Raw genomic sequence first — 27,590 nt, 5'->3', positions numbered from 1 at the left:
AGGCTGAGGAAGGCTGACACGTGCTCGCTTGTTGTCACGCTTGTTGTCCGGTTACGCAAAAACAAACGATATGAAATGCATGCCCCCCTCCGCCAAAGGTTGTATTTTTTTCTTTTTTTTGGCTGCTTTGGTTTGTTTGTTAGTTTGTCTGCCTGTCTGTCTCTCTATTCGCAAAATAAGTCAAATTTTGGGAACAGATTAGGATGAAATTTTCAGGAACAGTTACAGTTGGTTGGTAAAATGGCGCAAGGAACAGGTGATTAAATTTTGATAGTGAGCAGGATTTATAATACCATCGAAATTCACCGCCAGGATCCAGGATTTTTAGACTTTGTTTCGTATATTTGAAAGGATTCGTATCAATTCTTTAAGAAGCTGGCCATCGGCAATGATGCAAAATTAGATGCGTTCAAAGCATTGCCGCAGAGAGAAAATTAACTCCAATTTTCGTTTAAAAAAAAGAAAAGAAAAAAGAACGTGCGATGGAGTAAGCAAATGCAAATTGTTATTTAGGTTTTGGTAGTTTCAGTGGGTTATTATTTTTTTTTTTCTAAAAAGCCATGCGTTCCATTTTAGCCTTTTCAATTTCCATGGATTTGTAAACGTCATTCGTGAATATTCCATTTTCCTTCTCCGGGCCGAAATTTATAGTAATTCTGTCATGATGGTCTTTCAAGTTCAACGTACGTATAAATGCTCCACGTGCTTCTGGGTTGGTTTGTTAAAAGGTGGGTTAGGGGGCCTTCATGGGCGGAAAATAAATGGCTGATCATTCATCAATATTCCCAGTTGGTTTACATGCTATGTACACGCTGTTTACGACTACTGAAGCAAGGTGGCAGTACGCGCGACATTCTTTATCTGACACCTGGCTTTCGTGGAAATTTCGTGGAAATTTCCACAAGCCATGATATCAAGTTTCCCCACTGCTTGAGGTCGTGCTTTTTTTTTTATTCTTCATTACGAACATCAATTTTTTCAACTTGAAAAGTGTAGATAATTTGCTTCGAGGACGTCTTTCTTTCTTTTTTTTTTTCATTGCAGCGTCGGTAACATTTTGTTTTGTTCATCGTCCGTGCATGGCAGGGGTTCATGGGAGGAGAACGATAAGAATGACTGGGGAGAAAATAAACTGAAAGAAGGAGGCATCTTTAGAGCGAGCTGTCTTTGTTTTTCTCTACACCAGCATCAGTTATCGCCACCAAGGTTCATTTTTTTTTCGTTACTCCGACAGATTAATGATAAAATGATGCTAGATTCTTTATTCTGAAGGTTCGTTAATCCAAAAATGATTAAGAAAAAATGTCCCTTCATTTCACGACGAAATCAGTTTTGTTATTTCGAACGTTCTGCCAGTGAAATTTCGGAATAAAACGACGGCACAAAACAGCGTGTTTTCGTACTCTAAGGGTCTGTTATTCCGACAGAAGTAGTTATGATGAAATAATAAATTGTAGATTCTTATTCTGAAGGTTCGTTAACCGAAAATTGAATAAAGAAAAATGTCCGTAAATTTCAAAACGAAATCAGTGCGTCATTTCAAACGTTTTGCCAGTGAAATTTTGGAATAAAACGACTGCCCCCAAACAGTTGCAGTTTTCTTACTCTGAGGGTTCGTTACTCCGACAGATTAATGAAAAAATAATGCTAGATTCCTTCTTCTGAAGGTTCGTTAATCAAAAAAAAAAAAATGATTAAGAAAAAATGTCCGTTCATTTCACAACGAAATCAGTTTTATTTCGAACGTTTCTGTCTGTGAAATTTCGGAATAAAACGACGGCACAAAACAGCGTGTTTTCGTACTCTATAAGGGTCTGTTATTCCGACAGAAGTAGTAATGATGAAATAATAAATTGTAGATTCTTTATTCTGAAGGTTCGTTAACCGAAAATTGAATAAAGAAAAATGTCCGTAAATTTCAAAGCGAAATCAGTGCGTCATTTCGAACGTTTTGCCAGTGAAATTTGGAATAAAACAACTGCCCAAAAAAAGAGTTGCACTTTTCTTACTCTTAGGGTTCGTTACTCCGACAGATTAATGATAAAACAATGCTATATTCCTTATTCTGAAGGTTCGTTAATCCAAAAATGATTCTAAAAAATGTCCGTTCATTTCACAACGAAATCAGTTTTGTTATTTCGAACGTTTCCGTCAGTGAAATTTCAGAATAAAACGACGGCCCCAAAACTGTTAGTTTTCTTTTACTCTGAAGGTTCGTTACTGCGAAAGAATAACGATAATACTTTAGATTCTTAATTCTGAACGATCGTTAATCGGAAAACGATATAAAGAAGAAATGAAAACGGTTATAGTTTTCTTACCCTCAGGGTTCGTTACTCCGACAGAATAATGGCAAAATAATACTCTACATTCTTAATTCTGAATGATCGTTAATAGAAAAATTATAAAGGAGAAAATATTCGTTTATATCCAAACGAAATCAGTTTTGTTATTTCGAATGTTCTGCCAGTATAATTTCGGAATACAACAACGGCCCCAAAACGGTGTTTTCTTATTCTGAAGGTTTTTTATTCTGAAACAATAACGATGATAAATGATAGATTCCTTTCTGAAGGTTCGTTGATCGGAAAATAATAAAGAAAAAATGCTTGTTAATCTTCGAACGAAATCAGTTTTATTTTGAACATTCATCTGTAGTACCGACCTTTGGTGTTGTTGTTGTTTTCGATTACAAACCTTCGAAGTACTCAGTAATGAATCGTTTCATTTTATGATTAAACAAACCTTCGGAATAATGACCATCATTACATTTAAAATTGTAGGATATCTCTTTGATGTCACGGCCAAACTACCGCAGTATACCCAGAAAGGAAAGTGCAACGATGTCCCGAAAGTTCTCGATCGCTTCTCGCGCATCTGCATGCAATAGGCCTACCACGTGGTCGAGCAGACGGCGAGAAAGCAACACGGCGCGCGTTGTTGCGATGCAGAGGCGGCTAATTATTGCAACAGTGAAAAAGGAAAGGCCTAAAAGAAATCGGAACCTCCACCATCGGCACCTACTTCTCTTTCATTTACCGGTATTATTTAGGAACTGCCGCTAACATAAGGTATGGAGTTTCTGCATTGTTTCTGTGAGAATATGCCCCTCACAACGTTCATTACATCTCCGTGAGAATGTCGCATTTAGTGGCATTTTAGCGGCGATTTATCTGTGTTGTATTGAGCATTAGCGAAGGCTTCCGCGCTTCGCGCGGGAGGGGGAACCCCCCTCCCGTACCCACCCCCAGAACAGCGCGCATAAATGCCGACAAGCGTGAAGAAATTCCTGGCGAGAACCCTGCGAGTATATTCGGGACTTGTCCTCAAGGGGGTAATTGTTATCTTTTTTTTGTTTTGTTATGACCATTATGAGGAACAACCATGCTAGGCTGTTGTAAATGGTACTTCATCAAACTCAAGAGTTCATCAAACTCAAGAGTGGTTTCCAATGTCTCACAAAAGCATGTAGTGAATCTGTTACAAAATGATGCATAAGCTGACCATGAACCTTACGGCTTGAGCATCATATATCACAACATGACAGAATCTTCAGTTTACTGTAAAAGTGGATATTTTCGTGCAAGTAATTTTTCGCGCTCGGCCGGGTAAGATAAATTTTGCATGTTTTTAAATCCCGGTAATCAGGATGTAACAACTGGAACATACGGCATGCAAAAATATTTGCATATTTTTATTTTCACGCTAGTTTCTGGTTGCACAAAATGCGCAAAAATTTCCACACCATGAAAATTTCCATTTTTACTGGACATGCTAAAACTAAACTGTCACGTGGAAAAGTTAATGACACAAGTTTATATAACTTTCTTCCAAGCTTTGATATTTGTACCTGCAGTGTATCCTTGTTACCTGCATCTGGATACTCTGGTCTTGCTTTCAAATTGAAGTATGCTCAGATCTTACATACGTAAGCTGATTCTTCATCACTTCCTTAAAGGATGTTACATGAATAGAATAAAAATGATGTCAATTACTACTAACTTTAAACTGACAGTCTACAAGCACGTTTGGGCATTAATAGGAGGCATGCTGGTCAATCATCATGGATTTCCTTTTTCAGTCTAAAAGTTATCATGCACAATGACAAATGGTAAATGCATGCAATTGACAGTATTTCATCCATTATGAAGTGTGTAGTGGCTTAGAATCATACTACTGGTACACTTTCTGTTAAATCTGGTCTATCACTGATGGTACATTTGATATTACACTGTATGATATGAACTCACATGTGTGGACACTTTTACCAGACTGTAAAAGGTATCAATCAACCAATCAATGTGTATGTAATAGAAGGCAAAGATTCCCTACATTTAGATTGCATTCACATTTGTGACTTGTGCCCTGAACAGAAATAGCACAACAAGCACATGGATGTCAATAAATTCATCAAAAATAAAGGCAGATGTAGTATTGCAATGACAATAATGAAATCTGAGTTCACCTTTAAAGCCAGGTTACTGTAATAATGGAGGACAAATGAGACATGTAAAGCATTTGGAAAATTAATCACACAGAGCTTGACACTGAAGACGCTGATTTTGCTACAAGCCCACAACACCCATTTCCCATAGACTCTTGATCAAGTATACTCGTGGCTCGTCCTCAATGGGTTAAGGCAAATGGAAAGACCTTCTAAAGTCTATTTCCATGACTTTCTGCCTATCCCTGTCTCTAACTTTTGCCTTTTTATCCACAGGATTCATCTTCACCTGGTTTTTCCTTTCTTTCTTGGGCTGCCTCCTAACAGCGTCGGTATCGTATGGCTTGAAGTGAGTAATTCTTGGTTTACTGTCTGTGTCGGCTGCACCAAGGCCACGCCTGTCTCTCTTAAGGATAGTCTTCACTGGAAACTTGTTGCCCTCCCCCGCCTTCCCCAGGCCCATCTCTCCGTCCCAACCATCCTGGAGCAGCATCTGGTATCCCCTGTTGGATTCCGGTATGTGGTAGAGGGTTGACTTTGGAGCGTGCTTGCAGCTGAACAGATGTGCAGTGGAACGTTGATGCATGTCAGAAGCGCTGTCGCGGATCTCCACTTGGCATGCCTCACACCAGTATGGCTGGTTAGTTCTGGAAGGAGAAGAGCATGCCGCTCCCGCGACTACTTCCGTCATAGCTGGACTGCCCTCTTCACACTGCTGCAGGAACCTAGCGATTGAGTGGTGTCTAGCCAAGTTAGCAAGATCTGCAGCAGACTGCCCTTGTTTGTTACGGTGATGACACAGAAAAGAGTCCTTCTTTGAGAGGTACCTGACAAGACGAAAATGGCCACTGTATGCCGCACACATGAGGGCGTTCCAGCCATACTGATCGCTGTGTTTAAGAGATACATCTCCTTTTGACAGTAGGCCCTTCACCCCACGTAAGTTTCCCTCCTGACAATGACGCAGTAATTCATGAAGTCTCTTTGATGTATCTCCTTGTCGAGAGCCTGCACTTGAACTCGAACAGCCTACTTTGCTTTTCTGGCTTGAAGGTTGAAGAGAACCATGCTGTTTGTTGCCAATTTTCCTTGATTGTCGATGTTGTTCACCATTTCGTAACTCTGGTGTTGGCTGTGACGGTTCAGATGCTATGATGCTCTCATAAAATTCCTTGGCTTGTCTTCCACTCTCCTCATCATCGTTCTGAGTCTGAACTGGCTGGAGATGCTCGCCATTGTCTGATACATTGCAATCTTTTGCTCTGACAAACAAAACTGGCTCCAAGCCAAAGGCCATGTTGATCACCGACGACAATGCCACTTGTGTTATACCTACAAAGACAATGGTTTACTGCGATGATCAAAAGAGCTAATATCAATACATGCATATTTCTAGGTCAAATTTTATTTGGTGGAAATAAATCAATTAAAATTTGAAGAATTCATAGAACATCACATGACATGGATGTGACCATGTGACCATTTCAGTTCACAGCTTGTTTATGCTTCTGCTTATTCTTTAAAATCAAAGCAATTGGTACATGATATTAATAATACATGTAGCTGTTCTTTACAGTGCCATTTAATCAAGTGTTACTGAAGCTGGCGGCAATACTTTCACACTATTGAATTTCATGAAATTCATGAAATTTGCAATAAATTCTTAAATAACTGAATTAAAATAATGAAATAAAGAAATCCTGTTCATTTAATCATCTTTATGCATATTACTCCCTAAAAAGAAAACTAGGCACTGCACAGAACAACACTGTGCCCTTACAACACGAGAGTCACGAGAAAAGGGTCTGTAGTTTAAATTTAATTTTAATTTTGAGTAATTACGATTAACAACACAAAAAGCAATAGGTGGGAACGTACACATCACACAATGAACTTTAAATAGGAAGACAGTCAGAGGATCAGTATGTAGATTTTTCAGTCACGACAATTGGGGTGTAGCTACGGTTATAAAAAGACTTTATACTCACTTCATCCTCTTTGAAGCAGTCACTAGCAGTTTCAGTGACCACATACACTTGCCATAGTCAGAAATAAAGTTGCGACGTCTTCCCGACGTGACGAAGCTTGGAAACCTTGAAGCTTCGCTCGTCATTCCTCGCCGCACCTAGTGTATGCGTGCGAGCGATCATGCGGCGGCGCGGGCCCGCACGTCCGTGCCGTTGAAGTTGCTGTGACAACCGAAAGCGAGCTGAAAATGGCAACGGAACGAGCTGAGTCGATGTACGAAAATGCCAGATTAAATCTCCTTGAAGTCATAGAGGAGAGAAATAGAGCACTGAATAAGGTGAGGGAGTATATCAGGCATCTAAATTTGTCATATTTGATAAATTTTTGACATGTGGAAGTAGTTTGTTTTGTCTGACTACCACGTTCCACCTCTACCTCGGTCCTCGGACTCACCGCCCTCCTCAGATCAGCCCCACCGGGTTGCGGGTGAAGCCGATCATGATTATGCCCTCAGCTGCAGCTTACCCCTGTCCTCTCCACACAGTTTTGTTTGCTTTCTTTCCCCTGCTTAGCAAAGAGAACCAATCATGACTGACATGAAATCACAAGTTAAGTTACTACCTCTCAACTTTACGGTTATCATGGCATAAAACAGATGAGATGGTTTAACTTGTGTGTTCTGAGCCTGACAACACAACATATCATGTGATGCTGATGTCGATGAAAGTGTACTAGAACCCCTAACGTTAACTTATGTGTGTTGCGAGAAAAAAAAAAAGAAATAGGGTAAGGGCACCAGTATTCGGTCAGGCACCGGTATTCGGTCACTTATCACTAGTCACCAGCCAGTAAGTTCAACTGTCACAACACACGCAAATCACACTAATTCACATACTTGCACACTCATTCACAACAGGAAACTCCCTTAGCCCCCTCCAAAAATCCATCCAAAATCCCAAATTTTACCGTCAAAAGTGCAGAATCGGCGCTACTTTCCAAAAGCGCGCGCGGATAAGGCCCAGTTTTAAGAGTACGGGTCGCCGAAAAAGCGCTAAAAATCGAGAAATACGCCGTTCTCTCTCGGGATTTTTCGCTTATCGCAAGCTTGGAGTGTAATGGTATCCTCAAAAACGCAAAAGAAAAACAAAATGTCCGTACGTGCCGATACAGTGTCCCAATGTACAAGGGTTGAATGCAAGTGCCGAGGCCCCAGTATTCGGTCACCAACGGTCGCCGCAACTTCCCCGATGCGATTTTGCGCCAACAAGGTAGCGCGCGCGCGCGTTTTTCAGCTGCCTTGAACACGCATTGACTTTGAACGCGCACATCGCATGACCGAATACTGGAGCCGATGACCGTATACTGGGGAATTTCAAGGTGAAATATTTCGCGATTTTGTGCAATTCTGTGAGATATTTAACGAAATGAAAGTTGAGATTCAAGAAATTTGATATATTTCACATACATTGCTGTAGATATGATGTATGTATGTATTATTTTAGTTTGAAAAATATTGCAAAAAAGCTTAAGTGACCGAATACTGGGGATGTTACCCTAGACTAACTGTTAATAGTTAGAGACCCGCCCTTTCTATATCATGAAATGAAATGATGGTATACTTGGGTGACCCGCACCTCGTCATAGTTAATGTTTGTGCATATTTGAATCACATTTCGTCACTGAAATTCTATGAAATCACCTTCACATACAACTTACAAGGAAAATGCTGAAGATTCCAATGGAATCACAAGTTCACTGATTGATATCGAAAATTTGCAGCTATCGTCGCCAAATGTGAACGATTCGGAATAGTTGTGTGCCAAGGAAGGGGCCCGCAACTCGTCACCAGCACTCCCATGGACAAAGCACGTAAAAGACGTGTGCGGGTGACCGTGATGCTCCCATAGACATACACATAAAAGATGCGTGCGGGTGACAGTGATGATACTTGTAACACGTATTCCTCATAAAATTTCAGATTTTCGCGAAAAACTGTTCGGTTTTCACCACAATTTGCTTGGTTGTGGTAGCCCTGTCAAGTTTCAAGCGTACTGAACATGGTCCCGGGCTTAAATTTTTGTTTAGCGGGCATAAATTTTTGTTTAGCGCGCTTGTAACAATTTTCAATTTTAAAGGTATTAGCCCACATTTGCAAACCTGCAGCAATTGGTCTCATAGTTAGCATGGAGTTTGGGTATGATTGCAGTAACACCTGTGCAAAATTTCGTTCCAATTAGTCCATTACTTTCATAAAAATAAATGAAAATGCACCGTATGCATGCGTATGAAAACGCTCGCTAGCTCCGGTCCACGCACTTACTACATGCATGTGATACATGTGTAAGTTAATGTACGTAGCTAGCCCGCGCTCGTAATTCGATTTTGGGTCGGGTTGACCCGGTTTGAAAATTGATTTTAAAACGATGATTTTTCTCTCTTTTATCGAATGGTATAGACAAAGAGCAACAGGTGAGGTATGTTACTGTTATAACTTGTACTTGAAGTCATATTGGACCTGTTTTATGCAGTTTTGATTTTCGTGGGTTTGCAAATGTGGGCTAGTACCTTTAAGCGGGGTGACGGTATTCGGGCCCCTGACGAGGTGCGGGCACCTCACTAAACTAGAGATTGCAGAAAACTTGACTTGACCTGTGTAACTAATCCTAATAACTTTAAGGCAGGAGAATTTTCTCCTCCCGACAATACACCAAAGGTGGACTGTAACTGTACTGAGCAGGAAGAAGAAGGCACGCAGACATGTGGTAATTAATTAACCCCGGGGAGCTCCTTAAACACAGTTATACTGTGGGAGCTTCACGTTCAGGCTGGTCGCAGTTAGATCTAGTAATTAGTTAACTATCGACAGGTACAGTGTTCCCTATTTCATGCACTGCCACATCTCATTCTAACTGCAACAAACGCGACAACTAGATTTCTATACAAGGGAGCGCCCCGGGGTTATGCCACATCCTACCAGGGGTACCATCATACCAGGGAGGTGGGAACCTCCCTGTTCATACTGTTCTGTTATCCGTGCCGGTTTAGGGCATCAGCCATTGTGTTGCACCATCTTGTGTTCGTAAGATGTACAGACAGGTACATTTACACACATACACTGCCATCATTGTGTCCAAATTTTAGCAGTCCTTGATAATCACATAATGCCAATTCAGCCATTGGATGACATGATGAGCAAGAAAACAGAATTGCTGTTGGCTCCTGGTGGTGCTTTTACTGTACCATGTAATTACAATAGTGATTATAGAACATACCGGTACTCTGTATATAAATATATTCTATATGTATTTATATATATATTTTTTTTTTATGTTGTTGATAGAAACATTGGCCTACAGTATGCAATTTTGAACAGCAGTTCAGCACCTTTCAGCATGAAATCATTTTAATCCACCCCTTTTGTACCAACCCCCACATCATTTTTGAAATCTGGCTCTAATCAAGTAGTTATCTAAGTTATCTAATATTTTCTTCTTTTTTTTTGGGGGGGGGGGGGAGAAGTCAGTTCTGACCAAAAACAGAAATGAAAATAGTTGTGATGAAATTGCATAATAGCTATATTATGTGGCGATAAACATTCCAATATTCATTGCTTGTGATACAGTGATGTTGCAGTCATTTTACAGAGATCATTCCATACAAGAGCTCTTGGAGTATTGCTCTTGTGTATGGAATGATGTACCAAAGAGTGAAGCAAAAAGCTTGAATTGGTTCCTAGGGTAGAGCAACCAAGTTAATGTCTGAATTTAAATCATTGTCATATTCTGAGAGACTCAAGTCTTTGGGGATTTCATCCCTAGAGTATCAACGTAAATGTGCAGATACAAAATTAAATGTATGATTCAAGTGCTCAAAATTTTGCTTGATGTGGAAGATTTTGATCCAGCTGTTCTCTTTTATATCAATGATCAAGTTACACAGGTTCATGTAAAGTTTAAGATGTATAAAGGAAGGTGTCAAAACTAGTTAAGAGGTTAAACTCTTTCAACCTGAGGGTTGTAAATTCTTGGAATAGCCTTTGTGCAGAAGCTGTCGAGGCAACATCTGTTGACACCTTCAAGTCTAAGCTCAATGATCATTGGAAACATAGGCATGACAAATTTAATCCAGGTTGCATAAATTGACCACCCCATGGATAGATAATATGGAACTTATCAGGCTCAGGATTGAATCCTTTGAATGGCTCTCTGCAAGTTTTTGACTGACTGGGTGTCATCATCTATTCAGGTAATCAATTCAGGTAATACACAAACACAAAGCAAAGTAAAACAGAAAGAGATAATATAGACGAGGTTCCAGTGACGTCACCAAGTCATGCTGAGGGGCAAAAATTGCGCAAGGGGACCCCCATATGAGTGGGCAAGCGCGTAAGAATTACATACCACGTCTCATGATAGGCAGGCGGGTATACGCTACGCGTACAGCGCGCTTGAGCCATGTGCGTAATACACATGAAATTTATTTTTGCCCCTCAGCCAAAGCGTCATTTGACGTCACGGAACCTCGTCTATTGGAAGACAGAGAACAGAGAGAGCATTGACACAACCTGTACAGTATTTACAATGACTTCAAGAGAATATACAGGAGAAATTCCTTCATGCTGGATAAACATGTACAACTGAAATCTTGATCAATGGAAGTTCAAGAAGTATCAGATGTAAATCTGATAAGAGGGTGACAGGTCTTGAAAGAGCTCCCCCTACTTGTAGGTTACTCATAATAGATTGAAATCTAGATCTAGTATTGATTTTTTGATAGCAATGCAATGCTTAATTGCAATTTCCTGGGTCACTATTGGACCACAGAAGGCACAGGCTCAAATTTGCCATGATGAACAAAAGAAGAATAGAGAAAGCAAAAAGTTAATTGATGGCTGTATACTAGAGGAGATTATAGATTTTGTCTGGCAGTCAAGCAGATAAGATAAACAGTTCTTATTTCTGAATAGTGCAACTAAAATGACCCTGAGAAAGTACCCTGTTTTCAATTGTCCAGTGGTTTCAAGCAATAGTGACTTTGTATTGTGCTGCTTTATTTTGGCTTTCATACAGTAGACAAGATACAGGTGGTATCCTATGCATGAAGGATGGGAATATCAATATTTGAAACAAGCCATGAATAGGTATTTACACAATGCTGATGAACGCTGTTTGACAGCTGTAGTGAATTGTTGAATGGATCACAGTGTGTTGCTTGTTGCCATGGTAACCACACAGTATCACCTGGCTTTCCAGTCGGGTGTCCAATGTTGGTGAATTTTGAGGACAGCCAAGTTAATGACTACCAATGCTACAGTGAAATATGCCTCTGTGTGGCTCTTTACCTTCAGTCTGTGTATTTCTGAAATTAACCTGTGAGTCTAGCTGTACAGTAGTGTGTAGATGTGGTTCCTGTCCGGATTTTTGCTTCATTCTACGTACTCAAATGCCATTGGAATGACGTCATTATCTTGAGCAGCATAACTTCATTCAGCTGTGTTGTGATACATGTGACAACTCTGAAAGTCGAGGAATTTCTCATGAGTTGTGATCAAGAATTGATTGGTGCTTCGTGTATGACTTACTGGTATATTTGATCTGCTCTTCCTCTTGCTGATCACCTGGAATTCAGGCCCAAGGCTTGGCACCATATGTTTTGTGTGTGCTGCATATCATTAACTGAAGACCATCTTTATTGCATCAAGAGTAAATGACTCACTTTTACTCTTGCTGCTTCTGCAGTGATTGTGATTTAGAGTGCTAAATGGAAGAGATAGTTGATGAAGTATTTTCCATGAACAGAGCGAAAATGTGTCTACTGTGGACTGGTTACTGAAAACTTCCATAAGGATCCAGTCTCTTCTGCACAGCCTTGGAAGACTTTGTATGATTTATTGGAGCCAGTGTTTGTGGTATAAAACCTTCTTGAGATTTTTAAGCCAGTCAACAACTTCAGATGTGGCTTGTTGTTTTAGAGCCATTTAAAAGTCTGTGATTGCTGACGATAGATCTGCACGCATAAGCCAAGTGTTGCTGTGGAGAGGTGTGTCCTACAGCTAGGAATATGGCAACAAACAGGAGTAGTCCTAAGCAAGCACAGCAACCTCAGTACTGGTGGGTGGATCCCACTGAAGTGCTGACAAGACCCCGTCATAGTGTCCTGGATTCGATTCTTAGCAAGATTCGCAAAACAGATCCAGACAGGGTATTGTATTATATTGTTTTGCGATGTATTGTATTATCACATACAGTAAAAGAGACGAGCACTGCTTCTGCTCCTCTGGTGTTGTATACTGCAACTACAACCACAACTACCATGACTACTGCTACTGTATACTCCTGCACCTACTACAATTGCTACTACTTTAACTACTAATACTACTGCTACTATCACTTCTGCACACTGCATGTAGTATGATACATAATATGACATATGAGAGAATCTAAAGACAGTGTCAGAATTGTAATTGGTAATCATAACTGATCTGTTTACTGTTGTATGTGACTATATTCAATGTATGTCACAGCTAGGTTATGAAAGGCTCACCAGTGCTATTGATTGTTCTCAAACCTACAGAACTCTGTGAAGCTGAGTACTGTACCCAAGGCAATCATGGTCATAGCTTTCACTGTCAAATACAACTTGAACATCTTGATTCTTGATAATATTAGCATCCTACTAGTATACATTCTTTTTTCCCCCCATTTTAGATCCCCCCCCCATATCAGTGCATTGTATTTTGTGCTGTTAATACATCCATTCTAGATGCCACACACATACAATATTTAATAAGGTACAGTTTTGTATTAATTTAGCTTGTAAATATAGTTGTATATCCGGGCCACAATTTTTATCTTATATGTAACCCTGCACCACAAAACCAACAAAAAGTCGCCAGATATGGATTTTTAGTTAAGGGCAGATTCTGAATGAGCAGACTTTAAGCTTTAAAATGATGTATAACTCATTTCAAATGGATTCTTCTAACCTGTATAAATACTGGAAAGAAAGCACACACTCTGGAAAGTGTGATTTGAGAAAAGAGGCTCCGAAGTAAAGGGTCTATATAGGTGCTTAATCTTTACTAAGCCGTGCTACCTGTACCATGAAAGGGACAAAAACATGATGTTAACCACTGTAGCACCAACAATTAGGGATTATTAGATTAAGCTGAAATTGAGCATGGTCTTTTACCACATTCTGACAATGATAAATGTCAACTTTCAGAGCAGTAGTATCATCCTTTCAAAAGTTATTAAGAGTTGAAAGTAAAGAGGGTGCAAAGGATTTTGAAGAAATGAAAGGGGCCTCTTAGAAAAACCTGATCAGAATACTCTACCAAAAGGGGTTGTAGAAAAACTGCTGAAAACCCATTTTCCCATTCAATTTATAATCCCAAATTCAAGAATAATGTAGAGGAAGAAAAGGTCTTTCAGAAAATATGGAAAACTCAAAATTGACTCGGTTCACCCATTTCACCTTTCTTGAGTCATCACGTAAAATCAATGGGTGCGACTTTTTGTTTATTTTGTGGTGCACGGTCACATATCATTATTATATCTGTTTTTTAGGGTAGGGGAGGGAAGAGGGGTGTCAAGGTCATTGATACCCCACCCCATTAGACATGAAGAATCTAAGGACAGGGTTTCCTGGTTGCTGTGATTTTTTTCCCTAGGTTTTTTTATGCCTCCGCCACGAAGCGGTGCCGGAGGCATTATGTTTTCGGGTTGACCGTCCTTCCGTCCGTCCTTCTGTCCGTCCGTAATGAATTTTGTGGACAGCGTTACTAAAAAACCTTTTGAGGTATCCTAATGAAACTTGGCATGTACCGGTATGAATATTAGGGGGTGAAGTTGTGCCTATCAACTTTTGGGTGCACATGCTCAAGGTCAAAAGGTCAAGGTCAAATACGTAAAATTTCACTATTTCCACCATATCTATGCAATGCCCGAAGATATTTTCTTGAAACTTAGTGTATACATGTATTACCCAATTAAGGTTCTCTGGTGAAAGTTTAGGGTCATGAGGTCAAAGATCAAAGGTCAAAAGGTCAAGTAAAAATATTAAAACTTCACTTTTTTCTCCATAACTTGGAAATTGTTCAAGGTATCTTCATGGAACATAGTATATATACATGTACTGACTGGTAGTGATTATCTAGAGAATGTAGGGTTCATGGGGTCAAAGGTCAAGGGCAACACTTCGAAATTTTACTATTGCCCTCATATTTATGTAATGCCAGCAGGATTATTTTTTTTTACACTTGGTATATGCATGTATAACCTAATAGAGATTCTCTGGAAACTTTCTTCTTTTTTTTTTTTGCCTCAAAGGTCAAAAGGTCAAAGATAAAGGGAAAGTGCTGAACTAACTTTTTCCTCCATATCTCGGAAGTGGCTCAAGTTATCTTGACTCTTTCTACATATTTATGCATGTTCTGCCTGACAGTGATTATGCTATGAATTTTAGGGTCAAAGGCCAGATGAAAATGGTAACAATGTACTTTTCAATACAGAAATTGCACTTTTTCTCCGTACCTTGGAAATTACTCAATGCATAAACTTATGAATGGGTCAAAGTCAAGTTAAAGTCCTTAAATCCCCAAATACATGCTCTCCTATCTATCCAATTAAACCTAGGTCAAGGAAGGTGAACATCAACACATTTGTGACAAACTTGTCATTTTAATATTTTGCAAATTTTGTCAAAATGTAATAACACATTGTCCACATGTACTATAGACCTATTAGGAGAATCATGCATTATGGCAGAGGCATATCAGTCGCCTTAGCAACATTTCTAGTTTTTTTTTTCTGTATTTTTTTTTTTTTTTTTTGGCAAGCCCAGAAAGTGGGGGCTCCAGCCCCTAGCCCCCTCCCCTTCTGTGGCTCCTGTATACTTGTGTCTTTTTTGACAGTTTGCAGTTCATAATTTCTTATTTGTTGTATTAATGTCTTGCCATATTTCAATATCTTGCTCTGTACAGAAATCCCTTCTTCACAGACTGGTCTATGTGGCCAAACTTCATGACAGTCTCAGTGATAAGAGAGACCTTGGAGGTGAGTGAATGGATCGTCTTTGTAATCTGGCAGAATCTCTGACTTCTAGTCTGACTTTTAAAGGGGTGGCATAGTGTTGGTTGAGATGGGGGATTCAGTTTTAACTTTTTGTGAAATAATGAGAAACCTTTTGAACTTTTGTGACATGTTAAAGAGCACCTATTATGTAATGGGGCTCAGGTTTTCATAAGAAACACATATATACAACCAGGATCAGAAAAACAAACATGAACACAGATTAACTTGCATTTTTTCAATGACATCATTGTATTTTGCTAGTGGATCTACTTTGTTCACATCAATAACAAAAGCTAAAACATTGAATTAGAAGAAAGTCAATAAGCTCAGATGCCATGGTTCAAGCATGTTGAAATGTTGAAAACGTAACATTTATAACTGTTTCTATCGAGCAGGAATATGTGATATTCTTTCGGATGATGATGAAGTAAAGAATAAAGCGTGGGAATATTGTACCCATAACTCAATTAATTCCACTGTTGTCCTGACCCTGAATATTTTGTTTGTGTCCAGCTCACTATGAACGGCAGTTCAAGAACTGGCAGAATCACTTCCAGGGTGAGGGAGCCACAGGGATGCTGCTGGTCTATCCCAACCATTTTGTGCACTTAGTGGAGGTAAGCGCTTTACATGTTTCTTCATTTAGCAGTACAACTGTATTTAAGGGGTCCATAAGTAAAGGGGAGTGTTTGCTGAAAGGGAGACAAAAGGGTCATCCCATGAGACCTACACCCACAAGTGATACGGCTGACAAGATAGACATTGAAAAAAGGCCCATGAGTCATACAGCCCACGAGTCATATAGCCCTTGAGCTCAACACTAGATAAATAAGGCCCATGAGTCTGACAATGGGCAAACAAGGCCCAAGAGTCCTACACTAAGCCAAAAAAAAAAAAAAAAGGGCCCACATGAGGGTTAATGTGTAGAACTTTTGAGCCTTTTTGGTGTAGTGTCAAACTCATAGGTCGTGTTTGCTTAGAGTTGGACTCATGGGCCTTGTTTGCCTAGTGTTGGACTCATGGGCTTTATTTGCCTAGTGTCAAGCTTATGGACTGTATGACTTGTGGGCTGTTCAGTTTTTGTAGAACTTTCTTTCTTTTGTAGAATAGTTTGGTTGGGTATGTCTTAGGGGCCCCCTTAGCATTTCTTAAAAAAAAAAACACCTTTACACACCTTTCACTCTGAACTCTAATAACTTTTGAAGAGATGATGCTACTGCTTTGAAACTTATTAGTCATAAATAGAATATACTTCTAGAGTATGTAAAATCTCAGCAAAATCTGATAATCCCTTCATTGTGGCTGCTACTGGAGTTTTACATCCTGTTCTCTGTCCCATTCATTGTACAGAGCACAGCATGGTGCGTAGATCCTTTAATAACTTCAAAGCCTCTTTGTTCAGTACCAGTAAACACTTTTCCAGAGTGTGTACTTTCTGTCCATCATTTAGATACGACAGGAAAGTCCATTTGTATGGAGTCATGTATAATTTTAAAGCTTTGAGTCTGCCCTTTCATAATCTGCCTTTAACTAACATCCATGGCTGACAACTTTTTGTTGGCTTTGTGATGCAGGATCACATATTGACTCGCAATTGCCATCTTTCCCTCTACCTTTGTCTCACTGCCTTCAAAAACCCTAGTCATCCAGCGAGATGCTAATGGCCCTCATCCGAGATCTCCGTGACATGATTGAGGGTGGTGGCCTGGTGGAGCAGAGCAAGATCCTGGTCATCTCCAGCAATGTGCCCACCAGACTCTTCTCCCAGTGGAGCTTTCGAGTCCTCAACCTGCCAGCCTCCAGGCTTCAGGAGTATGAAACCACTGAACCCATTGAGAAGCTGGTGAGTACGGCGGGTGATGAAACATTCCCCCTGTCACATTACAAGGGGGGAAAGGGATACTGTAAAAGTGGATATTTTCGCGCTCAGCCGGGTAAGATAAGTTTGGCGTGTGTTTAATTACATGGAATCTAGACACCAAGTACAGGAACATATGGCAAGCAAAAATATTCACATGCTTTTATTTTCGTGCTAGTTTCTGGTTGCGCGAAATGTGTGAAAATTTCACCACCGTGAAATTGTCCACTTTTACAGTAGGTGATGGCACATTCCCCCTGTCACATTACAAGGGGGAAAGGGATACTGTAAAAGTGGATATTTTTCACACAACAATTTTTTTTTGCGCGCAGCCTGGTAAGATAAGTTTCGCATGTTTTTTATTCCGCGGAATCAAGACATTAACTACTGGAACATATGGCAAGCAAAAGTATTCGTGTGCTTTATTTTTGTGCTAGTTTTTGGTTGCGTGAAATGCGCGAAAATTTCCACGTTTACCGTAAGTGAAAGAAAACAGTAGCAGTTGAGTATAAAGTGAGCAGAAATAACAATCACTTCCAATTTAGCTTTCAGCTAATTAGAATGAATATATGATACTTTCAAGCTTGCTGGTTTCTGCTGGGTTTCAGTCTTTAGCAAAATATTTAACATCGGGGCCTGAAAAAGTAAAGATAACTCGGATGATGCTGTGTAGTAAATTCTATGTTCATAGTGGCACAATAGTCACCAATGGCTCTAAATCAAGATTTTGACATTTCTTATCATAGCAGGCTAATTATTCTATTAGAATGAGGGATAAAGTCAAGTATCTGTACGACATTTACATAATAGTATGCAAAAACAAAACATTGTAAAACAGGCACATTTGATTTCATTGCTCACTCTAGTGCTGATCTTGCACTGATATGTTGTTTACCAATGTCATCTTTACTGAGACCATTCCATGATTCATACCCTCTCTGGGGAATGTGGTACATTGATACAGTGATTATATTATCTGGGATATACAGGGGTACCTATTGTGTCAGCCCTTGTTATGGGAGAAAGTTCAAGGGGTATGACTTCTATATAAAAATAAATATTTGGAGGGGAGAGTGACCATGGCACATAATTGATACTGCCCAGCTGTACTCGCAAAATGTGCACATGCACAAATATGTCGTGTGCTCCTAGCTGAGTACTTCTGCCAAGCAGTTTCTTTTTTGACTGAATGTATTTTTACTAAATAACATGATTTTAAAAAACAGCATTGCTTTTTTGCTATACCACAGGCACCTGAGTGTTTGGCATTGATGCTGAAGTTAGGATCATATCTTGCAAAGCAGCCAAAGGTAAGTGACATTCGTACTTCTCAAGTGATAATTGATTTACACATGGAGTATTAATAAATGCATGGAACTTGTACAGCAGCTACTATTCCAAATGTTGGTCATATAGTGATAGGGAGGTAATGCTTCCCCATTTGATACTCTCAGGTGGGTGATTCATTGACATAGTAAAAGATCTGATATCACTGTCAGTAACTTTCAGGTAAGGGCCAAGCCCGGGCTAAGTCGTAAAATTTTGAGTATATGGTTGGGCTGTTTTGGTGCTGTTGTTATCAGCACCAGGCTAGCGCCAGGCAGGCGCCAGGTGCCAATCGAATGATTTGTGAACAATAGCAGACCAGGATCTGGCCAAATTCCTAGCTCGGTCAAAGGTCACAATTAGGCCGTGCCTCTGCCGGCCGTGCCTCTGCCGAAGTGCGTGTTCAGTTACCACTGCTGCTATCCCGTATGTGGCCGAGTTTGTGAATGGGTCATCGTAAGAGTATTTCATTTGTATCTTTGGAAATGAATGTGTCATAATGGCTTTGATATTTTTGGTAGAATGATGATTTTAGAAGCATGTCCCATCTCTTTTTGTCAAATTACATAAAAACAATATAAAACAGAACACAATGAAGTCAGTTCATTCAGTTTGCATCAGAAACAAAACAATATTCTTTCACAGTTTTACTTTGAGATTCCACATCATTTCCAATGAATGTACATTTTACCTTCTGTATATGATATGTGTATGTGTATGTGTGTGTGTGTCTCCTGAACAAGAGCTGGGATTGGCTGGTGAACCAGGGTTAAAGGTGCATAGTCCCGGTAGTGTAGAGGGCGCTGTTGATGATACTGCCGATCACCTTTAGCATTGATACGAAGATTACCGAAGTTGAGCTGTCATCAAGAGTAAAGTGTTTAGGTGTTGCTAAGTAACGTTGCCTTCGTTGTCTTCTCTGCGCATCGCGCAGTCTGTAGTAATGCCAGGGTGCGTGCATATGTGCTTGTTATTATGACATCACAAAAGAAGTTTGCTAAAGCTGTCATCCGCCTCAGCCGAATCATGAGCCGAACTGTGATCGGCCCACTGACTACAGTGAATCGGACTTCTTCGGACTTGGAGAAGTGGGCCACAGCGTGAGCGCTAAAGAGGAGTCGATAGGTAGGTCTCTATAGGAAACTTGTGCCGTGCGCCCGCGTACGCATTTGACTAAAACACCGGGACCATGCACCTTTAAAGCATGAGAAGTCATGTTCTTGATTGGGCATATCCAAGGTACATAAATATGACATATTCCGTGTATAGAGAAAGAGAGAGAGAGAAAGAAGGTAGAGATCATAGGTGTATTCAAGCACTCTCTTTAAGCATACCACACCGGAAGGAGCACTCAAATGCTCCCAAAATTTACCATACTGTACCGTACTGTGCCAAAGTGGACCACTATCCAAAAAGCTTACTGTAACCGTACCCTGCCTTCGAGCACTTGAACAGAAACTGGTCCAAGAGTGCACTGTACTAGAAGTTGTTAACATTCTGAATAGAATGTGTGTGAAATGCTACATTATAATTCAAAGATGTGATTCTCTTTGTTGGGGATGAGGTGAATGACCCCATTGTTATAAAATGTGTGATCCCTCTGACTCGAGTCCAGAAATAACATATGAGGTACACTATCTCCACAGAGCGCTCAAACACTGCTATTCTGGCATGGTATAGTATACAAATAGTGAATGGTCACGAGTGCAATGGTACAAGATTTCGCATGAGGTGAAAGATAGAGGCGCTCTATTCAACGATGCGAAGCCGAGTTGAATAGTGCGCCTCATCTTTCACCAAGTGCGAAATCTGGTTCCATTGCACGAGTAAAGACCATACACTATTTGTTTTATACAACACCTCGAACGTCAACAGATTTGGTACTCACAGATTCTTGAATTTAGCACAGAAATGGCAACCATTTTCCGTGAAAGACGAATGAGTAGCCTCACAGTTGCAGTCACCGTGTATGTACATGTACGTATGCGAAATGAAGTTGTTTACAAAAATGAGTGACAAAAGTATGCGCTTGTAAGCGCGCTTGTAATTGTTGAGTGCGCGCGGCACATGTTTGTTTATTGTGACATCAGAGTGCGTGCAATGGAACATTTTGGTCAAACAAAATTGCACTACTGACAGCCAGAGCGTGCAATGGAACTTTTCACTAAATGTCATATGATGGGCAATTGACCAATCAGATACTACATTCTAAATAGGTGTTGTATAATACGGTTCAGTTTGCTATTGAGCACTTGAACATGGCATTAGACATATGGCTTTACAATTAAAAAAAAAAAATATCAGCATGCTGTAGTTCAAACCAGAGAGGGTAAAATGTTCACATTTTTTTTTTTTTCAATTTACAGTCTGTACAGTGTGCTTTGAGTTATACACAGAATTTCTCTTCTCAACGTTAATTTAGACTTGCTGTCAGCATGGTGTACAAACAACAAACAAGTGAATACGGTACTTGTTTCTTTAATGATGTTGTGAAATCATGTACGTTTATCAAGAATGGATTATACTACGTCATGCCTCTAATAATTTGAAAATATCTATGTTGTACCAGCATTGTGTTCATACATGTTTTGTGGAAATACAGGAAGTAGATAGTAATTGCTGTGATACATGCATAACTAGAGAAGCACTCTGAGAGTGCAGACCTCCGCCAAGCATGCAGCTCATTTCCACCACTAATCTTGTTCTTCCATAGGGTATCATGATTTCCACCCATACGTACTTATAGCATTGTGTGCTGAAAGTAGCTCGATTTCCCAATATAGAAGCCTTTGTTACCTCATAAACCCTCAGCTGCACGGCGCGCCTCGCCCCTCGCAGAAACTAGAGCATGCACTTTAGTGCGCGCATGCAAACCTCAAATTCGCGCAGCCTGAACTCCCAAGTTCATTGACCCTACCTGCCAAAATATCAAAAATCCTTCATAAATTCCCCCAAATTCTCGGATCACTAGCAAAATTTAATCATCTGTTACTTGTATCATTCTAAATCTTTCCTGCAAGTTTCATTCCAATCTGTTCACCGCTTTTTGAGTTATTTTGCACACGGACAAACAAACAAACGAAAACACAAACCAACGGTAACAAAAACATAACCTCCCTCCTTGGCGGAGGTAATAATATGCACATGGGCCCGAATTCACGAAGGTGGTACAAATGAAACCATGGTTTAAACCATGGACTATAACCATGGAGCGCCAAGTGTCACATGGAATATTTTGTTACGAAATCAGTCATTTCGTCGATGAAATGGTTATTTTGTAACGAAATGACAACATTTTGTAACTAAATGAACATTTCGTTAACGAATTGGTCGACGAAATGACCAATTTCGTAACGATATATTCCGTGCGACACTTGGCGCTCCATGATTTTTGTCCATGGTTTAAACCATGGTTTTGTTTGTACCACCTTTGTGAATTCGGGCCATAGAGTGTACCAGCACACATTATTCTCATACATTCACATCTATAGCAGATATTCTAGACACCAATCTACAATTCACTACTCATGAATTTGCCAGTATGCAATCAGACTACAAGGAATAGTTTATGTTCACAAAAGACAAACCATTTGAATGACATGGTCATGTGTACTACCATCTACAGATACAAACACACAAACATGCACACCCACCTACCCACCCACACACTCACACACGCATACACACACACACACACATACACACACACACACACATATACTCACTTGTACATAGTACCCTGGGCTCATACTGTTCAGACTTTATGCAAGGGAACTCTCTTTTTTATTTGACTTACTAGTACAAATTTGAACAATAGCACTTCATTCACTACAAATATGAACAAACAACACTCGGGGGTTGGAATGTTTTCATCTCTCCTAGGCATGTCAAATGATATATCTATGCATTTGTTACTCAGTATCAGTGAGCACTGTATGTTATAAACATTTTTGCATGTTGCTTGAAAAATGGCATGTATGAAATATTCTTCTCTCTGATCACAGTCAACACTGAACACTGAAAACAGGGTAGATATCTGTATGGATTCATATGGCAAGAAATGTCTGATGATCTTTACTTTAATGTATGCAGAAGTCAGGTTTATAGATGAAATAGTATTCTGTAAAACTAGAAACGGTCATGACATAAAGTTTCGCTGATTAGAGCTATTGGCCGATTAGAGCTGTTGGCCTTTTTTAAGACATGAAACTTACACGAATTGCCAACCATGAACAAGTTATGAGCACGCAATGATACGTGTGCTACAGCGAACCGACCTTGTTTGAAGTAAGGCGGCGTAGGGTTGCAGACGGACAGACTTGGATTTTTTATATCATTTTATGCATTAGATGCGAGGATCACTGCTGTGTGCCCTGTTGGTGGCCTAGCTATGTAGCCACTGCTTATAAATGGGAAGCAATATCATGATAATAGAGTGTTGATTCAGTCGAGCTAAGGAGCTTCTATGTCATTAGAAAGAGGACATATTTTGCTAGCTTAGAGTTAAAGAGGACATCTCGTGCTAGCTGAGAGTTGAGCATCCGTTCATTACCCCACTGAGTATTCCAGCAAAGTTTCTTAGCATATGATGTGATGGCAGTAAATGAGAAGTGGGCAGACTGATGTCATAAATCATGCTAATTACAGTGAGAGAATGTCAAATGTAAAATCACCAGAGGCAGCAGCAGGAATAATTCAGCAATAGATGTGTCATTTAGGACTGCGAGAAAGGGCATGGCGTAATTGGTAAACAGGCACCAGAATATCAAGTGTCAAACTGTTGTTAAAGCCATACTCTGGCCTAGTTTGGCAATGAGACAAAGGAAGTAGTCATCAGCATTGCTTCTTTTTGTCACAAGTCTTCAAGCTGTGTAAAAAAAGGGAAAAAATACAGAGATTCTTGCTCCATTAAGTGCTTGTTAACTAGTATGCTGCCATGTCAATCAGATAGGGCGATGTTAGCTGCAAATATGAATCATCTGTTATAGACTCCCTATGTTATCTTGTGTAAAGGCATTGTTTATCATTAGCAGATGAAACAAAAGCCCAGTGTTAGTGCTTCAAAATAGTTCTAAAATGTGAGTTAGGGATAGAAACAACCAGATTAAAAAAAAAAGTTTATCAGTATCAGCAATGTTAAGTATTGTCAAATGATGACATAAATGGTATCCCGGGGTACCAAATAAAAATCAGCCATTTTGTTGAATTATTTATTTTTTCAAAAAGGTTATACCCAAGGTTGCCAAAAAGAGGAAATTATTTTGGTGCTGGAGCTAGCGCGCGCTAGCCACTGCATTGCACTGCACTGAAGCACATGCTAGTGGTATTGCAGCTTCCATGCACGCATAGAATAACATGCAGTGGCATGGGAATGACTATGTACACGCACACACAGTGCATGCATTTCTCTGTGGCTGTCCTCGAGAAGACGTGAGGTGGCGCTACACAACACAGTAACCCGGGGTACAACGGTACCCCGGGGTAACGCGTGATGCATCAAGTATACAAAATGTGAACAATAGTTATAATGAAATTGCGTCTAGACTAAACCATTATGGTTTAGGGAGAAAATAGTGGTATCTCCTTATAGGCTTTATTGCAAAATTTTTATATGGTAAGATGTTTTGTGATGCAACTGACCTACACATATGCATAAAATGTGATAACGCTAACATTTTTAAAATCACCACTCCCAATGATAAACAGTACCTTTAATTCATCTTTTGGCAAAAGAAGAGCCGCTGCTTAGGGCAGCACCTGTAGCTTCCAGGAAGAACATCATACGACCCACTTCACATGTACACAGCATTCCTAAGAAAGAGGAATGAAACCAATACATACATGTACACTGTAAATTGAGGGAACGCAGCGATATTAGTAGAACACAGCAGCCAAGTTGGAGGAAAATTGGACAACCTGTTCACAAGTTATGAATTTTCAAATTTGTAAAAAAAAATTTAAAAGACTACAATACTTAGTGATGTTTTTTTGTGGAAAACAATAATTACCTTCAATATATGTCAGTAACAAGTCAAGGTAACATATTTTTTGATAAAAAATGAAATTTTGTGGCATTTTCTTTATATCATTTTTCATATGTGACATCACACAGTTTTCTCATCCAGCTAATGCTGAACAGAAACTTTTTTGAGATTCATAACTTTTGAAGGATTGTCTGATTTTTCTCACACATTGCTCATAAATGCTGCAGTCATATAGTCCACATATTTGGTTTTCATTCCCCTTTAACTCTTTATGTGCCATGTTCGCACGTCCGACTCAGTCGACGGCATACCAACTTCGCATATTCCGTTGAAACGCACAAACGCACCCAAACCGATTGATAAATCGCCAAATGTCAAAGTACAATGAAAGCGTTTCTCGCGATTCCATTCCTCTCGTCTATAGCTTGCATTTTATGTGGTGATTGACTAACAAGCAGTGTTTCATACTGAATTTGCGTACAAATTCTAACTTTCTGTTACTGCTTTGTGTGCAAAAGCCATACATTTAGGGTAATGTAGCTACTGGGCATTTAAAAGAAAAGCATTTATAGATTTGTCGTAGAATTTACATCGATGTAAAGCTTGGCATTTTCTCCACAAGTTTGATCACTACGTCTACGATTTAACATAAATCTGTAAAAGTTATATAGATTTGAAAAATAGAATGTTATCTCAACGCATGACTACATTAGAGTCTCAGAATAATGTGGCACACGGGGGGTTTCCACCATGGCACAGAGAAGCACTCTGAGAGCACAGACCTGCGCCAAGCAGCTCATTTCAACCACTGATTTGTTCTTCTGTAGAGGGCCATGATTTCTACCCATACGTATGCATGCTGAAAACGCCCGACTTCCCCAAACAGAATCCTTTTGTTACGTCATCAATGCCAGCTGCACGGCGTGCCTCATCCTGGACCAGAAACTAGAGCACACACTTTAGTGCGCGTATGAAAACCTAAAAAATGTGCAGCTTGAACTCCCAAGTTCATTGACCCTACTGGCCAAAATATCCAAAATTCTTCATAAAATCCATAAAAATTCCCAAATTACTTCCAAAATTTAAACCTCTGTTCCTTGTGTCATTCTCAGTCTCTCCTGAAAGTTTCGTCTATAAATCCATTCACAACTTTTTGAGTTATTTTGCACACAGACAAACAAACAAACAAACCAACAGTAATGATAACATAACCTCCTCCCTTGGCGGAGGTAAAGAAAGCTTGCCATATATTATAACCTTGAGTAAATGAAACTGTTTAACTTTGCTTGAGGGCGTTCTTTTTACAAGTTTGTACTATATTGTGTTGTTGTTAATTTGACATGGAATTGAATGCAGATAAATATGCAGACCTGACAAGACCAGTGTAAGGATGAGTCAATGTACTATTAATTTAATGGACACATTCAGTGATAGCTCTGTGACTTTGTTCCAAGAAAATATCTGGTTCTTGCCCCCCTCCCCCTTTTCAAAATCATGAGGTAAAAAACTCTCTGCTTTGATTCAAATGATACATGGATATTACATGTCTGAATCTATAGATTTACATGTATAGCAAATTCAAATGGATACGTGACAGAAATGAGTCATAACATTAATATTAGGACTTTTAGTTGATTTTTTTGTTTGTTTTGTTAGTTTAAACTGAATAATTTCAGATGCTTATTGTCAATTAGTATGTGTTGTTTCAACAAAAATGTACTCCCTAATTGTCTGGTCTTCATTTCTTTGTAAGTCTCCATCTGTAGATGAGATTAGACAGTCATTTTAGAGCTTAAATTGTGTGTTGTGAATTATTGCACATTTAGTAATATATTATCAATGAGGCAAACATTTGATGCTGTTGTTTTGTGTTTTTGTACATATGGCTGTGGTTCTTTGGAATCAGCAACAACAGTAAAAGGAAAAAACGTAAAGTAGACCAGAGCCGATTGGAGATCCCAAGTTCCGTCTTTGCAATGTTTTATCTAGATCAGAGCACGTTGTGAACAGCAGTGATATTGGAGAGATGGGCAGAGCTCACTGTGTACTGATTACTGTGTCCTTAATCCCACACCACCTTCCATCAGTAAGAATAATGTGGGTATAATTTTACCCGGGAACTCGCATTTAATCAATTTAGAATCCCTCATCATCCACTTTCCAGTCATTCTCCCCTAGCCCCGAAGACGTCATCAGAGGGGGCCCCCCATGTCGACAGCAAGAAAACGCAATACGCCATGGCATCCAGGGGTGTTTAGTGCTGCTGGCGTGTTTATGGAAACAGCCGACTCTGCGGGCGGTAATGATTGCTCCAAACAAGTTTAATGCACCCAGGAAATGCTTACGGCCATGATTTGCTGGCCGCGATGCGCTGATTTATGGGTGCCCAAATTATATTCCCTCTGCGCCTGTGCCATTAAAGGTAGTTTGCCACTTAAAAGGAAGTGCGTGTCGTTGTTTTGAAACAAGGTTGTGTGAAGACAGTCAGTTTCAATTTTTTTTTTTTTTTTTTGGAGGGGGGGGGGAGGGGGAGGGGACACCCACAATGCACCTGTGTAGCTACCATAAATGCTAAAGTGAAATATTTGTCCCAAGACTCTGCTGTAAAGTAACATGTATCTCAGAAAAAAATATGATGGGAATGAACTGAGTCTAATTATTTTCAAAACAGAGCATTCCTGCATTTGTACACTGATTTTTTTATTTGATTTGATTTGATTTCTTTAATTGTCCAAATAATGTATAAAAACATGGCATGGAAATCTATTTTGTTACAACTTAGTTGGTAAAACTGTATCTTAAACAGAAGCAAAGTTCAGACACATGTGCATCTCAAGAGAAGGTCGTTGGTGGGGGCAAGTATGTTCTGATGTATTTTTTTATCATATCATTATTTAGGAAAATTGGGCTGTTACGGTGCTCGATGTGATGGAGAC

The 27,590-nt window shown here is 39.7% G+C and overlaps 2 protein-coding genes across 3 annotated transcripts in view; one reads left to right on the top strand and one right to left on the bottom strand.

Annotated features, from left to right (window-relative positions):
• Window positions 1-3,702: 3,702 nt before the first annotated feature.
• LOC140231702 (G patch domain and ankyrin repeat-containing protein 1-like) lies at window positions 3,703-5,741 on the bottom strand. Its single transcript, XM_072311856.1, has one exon. It carries the CDS (start codon window positions 5,739-5,741, stop codon window positions 4,635-4,637), a length of 1,107 nt encoding a protein of 368 aa, XP_072167957.1. The 3' UTR covers window positions 3,703-4,634.
• Window positions 5,742-6,653: 912 nt separating this feature from the next.
• Window positions 6,654-27,590, top strand: part of LOC140231551 (testis-expressed protein 47-like) — a 48,406-nt gene continuing 27,469 nt past the window's right edge. Inside the window, exons 1-5 of one of the 2 annotated variants that reach the window (XM_072311688.1) lie at window positions 6,654-6,749; window positions 15,396-15,468; window positions 16,000-16,103; window positions 17,129-17,329; window positions 18,595-18,654. In XM_072311688.1, the coding sequence (XP_072167789.1) occupies window positions 6,660-6,749; window positions 15,396-15,468; window positions 16,000-16,103; window positions 17,129-17,329; window positions 18,595-18,654 (528 nt within the window). In that variant the 5' untranslated portion in view covers window positions 6,654-6,659. Of the gene's footprint in view, window positions 6,750-12,472; window positions 12,614-15,395; window positions 15,469-15,999; window positions 16,104-17,128; window positions 17,330-18,594; window positions 18,655-27,590 lie in introns of those variants that run through there. The other variant, XM_072311687.1, reaches the window with a different exon arrangement.

The sequence above is a fragment of the Diadema setosum genome, chromosome 8 (genome assembly GCF_964275005.1).
Source record: "Diadema setosum chromosome 8, eeDiaSeto1, whole genome shotgun sequence".
NCBI lineage: Eukaryota > Metazoa > Echinodermata > Echinoidea > Diadematoida > Diadematidae > Diadema > Diadema setosum.
Note: the sequence above shows the minus strand (reverse complement) of the source record. Positions and strands in the feature narration are given on the sequence as shown.